At 38.8% G+C, this 10,155-nt stretch overlaps 1 protein-coding gene across 1 annotated transcript; it reads right to left on the reverse strand.

The window, feature by feature from the left end:
• Positions 1-1,098: 1,098 nt before the first annotated feature.
• On the reverse strand, positions 1,099-9,739 carry LOC6646332 (T-box transcription factor TBX20). The gene is made up of 5 exons (XM_047011818.1): positions 9,490-9,739; positions 7,291-7,447; positions 3,094-3,361; positions 2,849-2,986; positions 1,099-2,148 (listed from the first exon to the last, which is right to left on the reverse strand). The coding sequence occupies exons 1-5, from the start codon at positions 9,578-9,580 to the stop codon at positions 1,180-1,182; spliced, it is 1,623 nt and encodes a 540-aa protein (XP_046867774.1). The 5' UTR covers positions 9,581-9,739; the 3' UTR covers positions 1,099-1,179.
• Between the last annotated feature and the right edge of the window lie 416 nt (positions 9,740-10,155).

A 10,155-nucleotide genomic window follows, 5' to 3' on the forward strand; every position in this document is an offset into this window, starting at 1 on the left:
GCAAACAAATTATGTTCTGGCCAGTTCAGTAGGGACCCTCCCTCCCTCCCTCCCTTCCTACATGCCCTTAGTCGTTCGTTGGCAGTCTCCCATCTTGTGTGTGTGGCTAATGGATGCTGCATTGCCTCTGAAGCTGCTGCTGCTGCTGCTGATGATGTTGTTGAAATTCTAGCGTTTATCTTGTAAATTGGTTGGGATTAATGTCTAGCGGAAGTTGTGATTTAACTTCTTCTGCGTCTACGTCTACGTCTGCGTCTCTGTCTATAGATGGGCCAATGATAATGCCAACTGTTGTTCGTGCCATCCACCAAGCAACATGTTCATTTACCTACAGCAAACTGTGGGCGTTGAGGCTTTGAAGTTGAAAGCAGCAGGTTAGTAAGTAGTCGTAGAACTATACGACCATAATTAGCCAATCAAAAATTTAATTTCACAAAACTGATGATGCACTTTACATTTACTATAAACATCAGAACATTACATCAGCATTGAAGTAAATCTAGAAAATGAATTTTCAACCTTTGTTGATATGATCTGAGAATCTGACTTTTCCATACTTCAATAAATTGGAGTTCACAGAGTGACATTCCAAGCCATGTTAGTCCCCAAGGACCCGACTTTATTACCGTATTTCATTGATTTGTAATCTAAGAATCCGATAGAGATGAGCTTGACTTTTACTTTTCCACAGAGAGTCCAAGGAGTGGAAAGGCTCAGGGACTTAGACATTGCTCGGGTGACTTCTCTAAGGACTCTATTAAATTTTCGCATAGCATTAAAGTAGATCTAGACTAAACTTGATTACCGATTTTCATTGAAATCTCCTTGAATCCTTTTCCGTAATTAAAATACAATAGTTTGTGAGCAGATCTCGATTATATTTTTAAATATTTCTTTGTTTTGTTATCATTTGTGATTTTGACTTATCAAACTTAAAATTTATTTTAAAATCATTTCGACATTAAACATTAATGAATTAGGACTATAAAAAAAACTAGGTAGTAAAAAAAAAAGAATATAAGTTTAAAAAAAAAAAGTCTTAAACTTGTATCAGGCCTTGCTTAACTGAATATATGTATTTGTACAAGTTTTCTTATTTCAAGAACAAAAAAAAAATTAAAGATACAGAAAGAGAAAGGAAGGGAAATAGGCAAAGAAGTGCAGTTGATCGATTCATCATTAGCTGCTGCCACCCAAAATGGCTGAAATGCTGAAACCTTTCCTCTTAGTTGAAGGTGGCTCCGGTGGCAGATCTCCGGCAGATGATTGCGGCAATGCGGGCATCGGAGTTGGTGTTGTTGCTGTTCTTGTATCTTCTGTTGCTTCGCTGCCCACATCCAGTTCTAGTTCATCTGTCACTGATTCATCTGATGATGCCTGATGCTGCTGCTGCTGCAATATTGCTTCACCGGAAATGTGACTTTGCGGCAATGTATGCAGCGCAGGAAGTGAAGGTAAAGCAGCTTGCAAAATGGACGCGGATGGATAAAGGGGCGATTGTAGGGGGACATTTCCATTATACTCTTGCTGCTGATGACGATGATGATGCTGATGATGATGATGAGGGGATCGTCCAAGGTATGTGCAGGCCAAATCCACTAGTGAAGGTCGCAATAGGCTTTGCATATTCTGTTGGAAATGCTGCATAAAGACACTGGAATTGCGGTGACCCAAGATGGGGGGCAGCGAAGCTGTTGTTGTTGATGATGACGACGACGAGGACGATGGCGGTGGAGGCGGCGGCGGTGGAGGTGAACTGAGACCAAGAGAACTGGAACTGGCGCCAGTCTCTTGCCCATTGCCATCCAGCGATGATGATAAGGAGCTGGCGGAACCATTTGATCTCAGGCGCTTAATTTGCGGCCCATCCAGATCGCTGTTTGCTGTTTGTTCGCTCGATTTCGTTGGCGACATGTCAAGCGAACCTGAACCCGAACCCGTTCCCATACCCATACCCATTCCTATGCCCATGCCCATACCCATACCTATACCCATACCAATTCCTGTCTGTGACTGCGATTGCGTCTGATCTTGATCTTCATCCGTTGGCGATGAAGACATTTTGCGTTTGCAGCGCGATTGTCCAGTTTCGCGGAAGCCCTTGGCAAACGGATTATTGTCGATCTTCAGCTTGGTGATGCGATCGTTCTGTGAAAATCCAAAATAACAGAGAAACAGAAAAGAAAAAAAAAAAAAATCACATAACGAAATGATACGAAACGAAAGAAATACAGTTGACAAGATTGCGTGAAATATGACGATTCTAAAGAGTGAGAGACAAGGCGAATGACTGGAAACTGGCGTCCAGTAGCTGGCGTTAAGTAACAGAGCCACTTGACACCAGTCCCAGAGAGTCGAAAGTCGAAAAGTGGCCCTCAACGTCGTCTCCGTCCTCCGTCCTCCGTCATCCTTCTCATGACTTGACAACTTTGTGACGACGCTAATTAGAAGCCGACTGCGTCGACTGACTGACTGGCTGACTGGCGTCGCCTGTCAATGGGCCTAGACCTAGACAAAAACACAGCAAGGCGCTCAAATTTACAAGGATGTGGCTATCCAACTTCCTAAAACAACACAGAGAAAACTGATGACTTCTTGCCTGCCTCTCGGACCTCAATTTTCAATCCTTAACCTAGACAAAGGGCGTATCATGCTAATTTAAGACATTGGCCAAGCTACCCATGGCGTGAGCGATCGACGTTTGCCGAAAATTAACCAATTAGTGCACTCAACTCACTCAATGCTCAATGAATTGGCAAAAAGCGGACGGACGTACATAGATACATTTAACCCCTTTGACTATGCTATGTTTATTTCTTCCCCGTCTTGGGCTTCCTCTTTCACTTACCTGATATGCTGTCACGGCAACAAATTCAGTTTCGGTAAAAACAAAAGCCTGTTGTGGGGCCCAAGGTATTTGCGCCAGATCAGCGGTGCGTATGACATGCAGACGCGGCTGATACTTATGCATACTGGCCAAGACAATCTACACGGAGATCAAGGGAGAGAGAGAGATAAAGAAAGAGAGACAGAGAGGGAGAGGGAGAGTAAAACTGTAATTGGAGACAAGATCAAAGCTTTAATTTGACTTACATGTCCGCTATTGTCCAATGTGTTATTGGTCAATTTAACCTTATTGAAGAGTATCGGTTGAGCCTGCCAATGGGCTCCAGTGGCCGGACTATCTGGATGTAGATACATGCGCTGAGGACTCTGTGGTTCGGCTCCACCGGCTGGCACCCATTGGGAGCCAGAGAATTTGTAACGACAATCGCCAATGGGCACCATTTCCAACAGAACACAATAATTGGTCTCCTCATCCAGGCCGGCAACACTCAATCGCATTGAAGGAAACATGCGTCTACAAGGAAAAAAGAAGAAGGAAATGCAGGAAAATTTCAAGAAAACAATCTCATGTTTATCGAGAACAAAAAACAAATACTCAAATATAGTCATGGAAAATCAAAGAGGACTCCCTAACAACCTTTACCTTCCTCCTTCTCCCAAACTATTATTGTATTGTGGGCGTAACAAATATTTAATTGTGAGTTTTCTTGGGCTTGTTTCATGCGCCATATAATTAGCCTCTTAGCCCAAGACAAATAGAGACAGTAAGAAAGAGAGGGAGCGAGAGTGAGAGTGAGAGGGACAATCGGAGAATTGTAGGATCGTTATGGAGATCGTTTGCCCTGCGTTTACTCTGTGCTAACAAGGATCTCGGAGTAGAAACCCTGCCACAGGCACAGCAGGTGGTCACGGCTCTTGGCGCCAGCCGCCGCGCAACTTAACTCGGGGAGAGACAAGGAGAGAGAGACACAGAGAGAGATAGAGAGGCACAAGTGATTCGTTCCTTGTTTTTGGCAATGATTTTATTTTTTTTGTATTTCTCCACACGCACCGATGATTAATTAATTGAACTTTGTGGCGTTTTGGTTTGCTTACATTTAATTTGGTTGCTTGGTTCCTTTTCTGGGTTGTTGTTTTTTGTTTTGCCCCCTTCCACCTCTCTTTGGGTTTATTTGTGGCTAAATTCCATTAGACCACAGACAAGAGAGAGAGAAATATTTCGACATTTGTGTGGTTTAGAATTTCATTTTCAATTTGTTGGCTGTTGTTGGTTTTTTTTTTTTTTTTTTTGCTTTTTGGCAACATGTTTCTTGCCTTTTTTGGTCTCTTCTCTCTTCTGACTCGTGCATTTTTGACAAACGATTTGTTAAGATCGATATCTTTGGCGCGTCTGCATAATTAACCCAGAAGCACTGGCTGGATGGATGGATGGAGGAGAACGAGAGCATGTTGGGCATTCGGGCATTTGGGCATTTGGGCATTTGACGGCATGCAAGGTTGGCGCTAAGCAGGTGCAAGGACAGACAAATAAGGGCTTCGATAAAGGGACAAGGGCGCATCCAGTGCCGGATTAAGACAGCGCGGGGCCTAAATTTAAGTTTTCGGCGTCACAATGCAGATTAAAAGATCACTTTCCACTGTGCAGGGATGAAAATCGGTCCAAAAATGAATCGCAAAGACAATATTTTTACTTGATAAGAGTTTTTACACATCATATTTTAGCCAATTTCTAACTAAAAATCCGTCAAACTTTAGTTTTCGAGGTTTCAATGCAAACTAATAAGTTAATAAGTGATATATGAATTTTGAAAATTGATAGACAGATTTACAAAATTAAAGTTATTTGAGAAAATTGTTGAGATTATTTTTAAAATAATCTTTTGTGATTTTACCCATTTTTTTCAAAAACTTATATCTCAGTTCAATCGCAATTTACAATATTATAAAATGGCATTAAACACTTGAATATTTGACATAATTAATTTCGATACGATTTTTCGAAAACATCGTAATATGCATCCCATCACGATTTTTTGCGAAAATTTACAAAAAATTTAGTTTTTGATATTTAAATGTAGATTGAAGAACATCATTTGAACTTGAAAATAAAGACATGAATTTTTCAAATAACTACACGAATTATTCACTTGAAATGACTTGATAATTGTGGCGTTATATATACATACCAAATTGAAATTTAAAAGCATTTAAATGAGATATTATTTTCGAAAATCTTTTAAAATTGGACAAAGTTACAGATACGCAAAGCTAAGAGTTTTGAAGAACTTTCAGAATTTTTTTAAATTAATTTTTCTTTTGTCAATTTAACCTTGTGTAGTTATTTTTGGTATTTTTAGTAATCAAAAAAAGCGCTTTCCGTAGGATTTGCTAATCCGGCACTGTCCATTATCTAATCCGCCTCAATTCGGGGCATTGGTTATATTGTTTTAAACGCCGCAGATTGTGGGTGATTCATTTCTTAAATATAACATCCATTTATCCAATGGCTATGTCTTGAACGTAACACAACATTTTAGGTAGCCATGTGACCCTTCTCCTGTGGCCCACACACTAAAAGCATCGTGACAAAGTCATTTTATTAAACTTCTCTTTTGGGTTAACAAAAACCCCAAAACCCAAAACCCAAAAGCCAAAACTCATGCATTAAATGATACGCTTTGTTCTATCATCTATCTTTAATGGTCGTCTGCGCTTTTACCACCCAAAATGTTTCAATGGGTCACAAGTGGCAAGACTGAAAAAACCAGACAAGCAACTAATTAGTTTTTATGAGCGCCACCAAGTGGTGGCCCATGGGCCTCCTATACTATACGGTTGGGATCACTCTCTGCATACGGTGGCACTCTGGCGCCTAATCATTAAAAATTCAAATCGATTGCATTCGGGGCGTATATAGTAGAAGTAGAAATCTGTTCCACAGTTGCATGGTTGGGGTCATAAAACATTTTTGAGACATAAAAATAAAAAATTTTAATGAATAATTCATATAACTATATGTATATACGAGTAGTTATGTGTATTATATAGGTAGTATGAGTACTAAATAACATAAATGATACGAGTCTTCATCGTCGACGTTCATTTTCGGAGAAGAAGAAGTGGTTGGTTATGGGGTTGGGAGCCCCAAAAGTTTTGGTTAATAGGCTTGTCTGACCAAAATGCTTATCGCCAGTTGGGCATCTCTCTCGTGCGCATGGGAGACAAGTGTGAAATTGCTCGTATCTGTCGACAAGCTGTGGTCATTGTCAACGCGGCATGCGCTCACGTATCCGACAGATACGACAGTTACCCAAGATACACACACACACACACACACACATTCACTGATACACACACTTACACTGTGCCATCGAATGCAGAATAAAAGAACCTGCATTTCGAATTTTGAATTCGGGTTTGTTGGTTTTTTCTTTTCTGCCTGCTGCCTTTGCCGTTGCCTTCAGACAGGCGCCACAATAAAAACGCTAAAAGCAACAAAGATGACGACAAAGTATCCTTGACGCTAAGATTTATGCCAGCATTCAGGGCACACACACACACACACACACATATAAATACACAAACGAGTAGAAGAAGAAGGAAAGCCGACAGTCGAACCCAGTGGACGTCCCACTGCGTTCTGCGTCCATAGTCGGCCTACAATAAATTACGATGACGCCACTTTACGCACATTTGAACAAGTGCCGGACACTTTTAGGTAGTTGTTACATACTGATCATCTGATAGATACAACATGCAAGATGGGATTGAACGTGCATCTCTCTTATAGATGTATCTTTAGGCTATCTAGGCTAAATTGTTAAGCGCTATGGCTTTGATTTCGAGCTATCTGCTTTCTGGTGGACACGCAAAGTGACACTGAACTTGTTCACTTTACGCCTCGCTCTAGATAGTAAGGGAAAATGAACGAAGAGAATTTCCAGTCAGTGTACCTGACAAAAAAAAAGAAAAAGCGGAAAAACGGAAAAGCGAAAAAAGAAACACACATATTTTCACATTCTGCCATCCATTCGGCATCCATCCATCTATCCTTCCATCCTTCCGCATTTGTTTGCCTGTGAAAATTGTTGTCGCGACAACGCTGTAAACAATTTGCAGGCGCCTGCATCTAATGAGCATTTAACAGCAGCCCAACAAGTCCTATTCCTATCCCTATCCCAAGCCAAGCCTAGCCCTAGCCTATGATTATCTTCAACTTCATCCGCGGCGGCGGCGTCGTCGTCGTCGTCGGCGGCATTCGGCATCCGGCTCTCTACAATCGTCACTCAATTGTGTGTTTTCTTTGCCCTACTACGTTTCTATGTGTATTATTTTTCACTTTCGTGCTAATGCATCATTCGATTTTTCTATGTTTGTCCTCCTCCTCCTCCTCCACCTCCTCAATTTTCCCCCCCAACTCCATGTTATACATCAAAAACTTACCTGCCGCTTTTTGTGATAATCATCTCTGTGCCAATTTGATGAAATTGCTTCCATAGATCATCATTCTGCAATGTCATCTCAACGCCGGGTAATGTGACACGCGGTGGCATTATCACGTGACGTGGCATTGCTATGGGCAGAATTGGGGGAAATGGATCTAATAAATATAGAAATTGAATGTATTGTTGTTGATGAAATTTTAGAAATTGTCAAAAGATTGTATAAACATTAGAGTCACAGTTTTCAACCAAATTGGAGGTGTTAAATAGTTCTAGAAATACTCTTCATCATCATCTCATGCTGATTTCATTTCATTCGATTATAGAATCCAAAAACAACCAAAGAGATACAAAATTGAATTGCGTTGATCAACAAGAATCACGTTTACGGCATATTATTGAGAAATCACGAATGTTTATTGATTAATAAGAAAAGGAATTTGTGTGTCAAATTGCGCTTTATAAAGCAAAAAAAAAAACTATGCGATATGCAAAGAATTTAAATTTCAGAATAGAGTACTTAAAACATTTAATCAATTAACGAAATGTTCAAGATGAGTACCTTAGTAATGTTTTTTAGATCTTTTAAATATTGAGATGAACAAATTGACAAATTGTTTGCAAGAACAAAATCCATAAATAACACTCTTTAACTCTAGTTTAATCGTTGTTACCAAAAGTCTGAATGTATGTGATAATAGTTATCCTTTGTTTAAGTTTCAATACATTCTAAAATTAATAGGGTGGGGGCTAAAAGAAATCTTTTAACAAATTAACCGTTATAACCGAAACTACTAAGGCTCCTAAATGCGTTTTGCAAATATTATGTTTCGGTTCTATGCAATATTTGGATTTCAATACATTTTAAAATTATTGTAAAACAGCTAAAAAAAATATTTTAACAAATCAACCATTATAACCGAAACTACGAATTATGTTTTCTGAGCTCGTCTTTTGTTGTTGTTTCTTGCAAAGGCTGATATTAAAAAATTTAACCCTTTCAGGACCGAATTTTTATTTGAGAGACTAAACTGAAAACTTTAAACTCTAACCCGTAATTATCGAAACTTCTAGTAATATATATAGGGCAAAAGGGAAAGATTTTCCGATCTTACATTCCGATTTTTAAAAAGCGTTGGTAAAGCCTTTAAATTTATAGCTATAAGTTGGACATTCTATTGAGATAATGTACCGTAAATTATGTAGACATGGCTTTAACGTTGGTTTTTTTTTCAAAAGTGAATTTTGAAAAACAATAAAACACATTTTTAAAATTTTGTTTGAATTGACCCTACGTCTTAAAACTCTAAGAAGATCTGCTCTACATTAAGGGAATTGATTGCCCCATCGAATGAGATGTTTTTTTTTTTTTTTTATCAAAATCGTTTAAAAAAATTATATAGACTTTGTCGCCTCACAAAAAGAGTAATTAGAAGTGTAAAGAGAGCGAAATAAGATTTTCTGAATACTACAAGAATGACATTTTAAAGGGGTCTCTTAGTTTCCTCAGGCATTAACGAATTAGGCCTTTGAATCATATTGTACTTAATCAATGTTTTTCCATTTCGAAATATTGTTTAATGTTTAGGTATTATAAATGTTTAACCGTTTCGATTTTGTTGTAATTAAGAACTAATTGCAATTGTTGTAATGTAAATCCGTAATTTGATGGGTACAACAATTTGTTTGCATTCTTTAAATAAAAATTCATTGTTTTAGCAAAGCTTTATGATCGATCATAAAAATTATGAATCAAAGTCGCTCGCGCGTTCGAAGTCAATCAAATAACGCCTCGAGTTCACCTCAAACAGATAAGACAGACGACGACGATGACGATTAAATTGAAGAAAATGACAAAGTTTGCCAAATATATACAATAACGATCATGGTCGGACACATGGGTGGAGACAGGGGGTCTGGACACCACACGAAATATTAATTTCTGGAATAATTTCTGGCTTTTTTCAAAGAGTAAGTCTTCGAAGAAGTCGTGCATTTCGATAGATCCTGATTACTGAGATTACTGAGACGAAAATCTCGATATATTAACAACAGCCTTTCCCGAAAATATGTTCTTAAACCGTCCATGTTAACGATCCATTAATGCTAATGAACTGAATAAGAGTTATACGGTGCGTATGAGTAATCTTTGAATTGTATATTCATTTTATGTGGTGTGTATGTTTGATATCCAACTCACCTGGAATACGTTGCATTATCTGCTGACGATAGATCTCATGGGCCAGATGCTGCTGCATCCGCAGATCCACCAGTTCGTTCATGGTGATCATTGTGCTTCGTTTCTTTATTTCTCTGCCGCTTCCCCTCTTTGTATAATCTTTTTTGGGTTACGTTGAGAAAAAATTATTTCACACTTAAAAAAATATTGTTATTTAACTTTTGTCACTTGCACAATTGTTTCATTAATACACACACACACACACACACACACAGACTCAATCGCTCATAGATTATAAAAAGTTTAAAAAGGGATTGACGGGGTAAGGCACGAGACGAGGCACGGGACACGAGGCGCATACAATGAAAATTTTGATTAGCGTTAATTATGCAAATCACAGCTAATGTAAGATCGCTCTCTCTCTCTCTCTCTCTCTCTCTCGTTTTTGTGGGTGCGTGGGTGTTAATTTGATTATGATGGTGTCAAAGCATTCGACTCAATGCATAGGCAAAAAAAAAAAACAAGTATATATATATAGGTATATACATATATAAAATAAATTCGTTAACGATTTGCTTCTGTTTTTTTTTTCTGTTTTGCTCTGTCGTGTCTTATTTTGCCGACGGTTGTGTCTTGCGCTCGCCAAGTTCGCATTTCAACTGAGCAAGTTCCATTTGCCACAAGATC

The sequence above is a fragment of the Drosophila willistoni genome (assembly GCF_018902025.1).
Source record: "Drosophila willistoni isolate 14030-0811.24 chromosome XR unlocalized genomic scaffold, UCI_dwil_1.1 Seg143, whole genome shotgun sequence".
In the NCBI taxonomy this organism is placed as follows: Eukaryota; Metazoa; Arthropoda; class Insecta; order Diptera; family Drosophilidae; genus Drosophila; species Drosophila willistoni.

What these genes read in the sequence shown, in the direction of transcription:
- LOC6646332 (XM_047011818.1), bottom strand. Translation starts at nt 9,580, where the DNA reads ATGATCACCATGAACGAACTGGTGGATCTGCGGATGCAGCAGCATCTG. An exon ending in GATAATGCAACGTATTCCAG is followed by an intron (nt 7,448 to 9,489) that starts GTGAGTTGGATA and finishes TATATTTATTAG; the next exon opens with ATCCATTTCCCCCAATTCTG. An exon ending in TTGCCGTGACAGCATATCAG is followed by an intron (nt 2,149 to 2,848) that starts GTAAGTGAAAGA and finishes GGATTTTCACAG; the next exon opens with AACGATCGCATCACCAAGCT.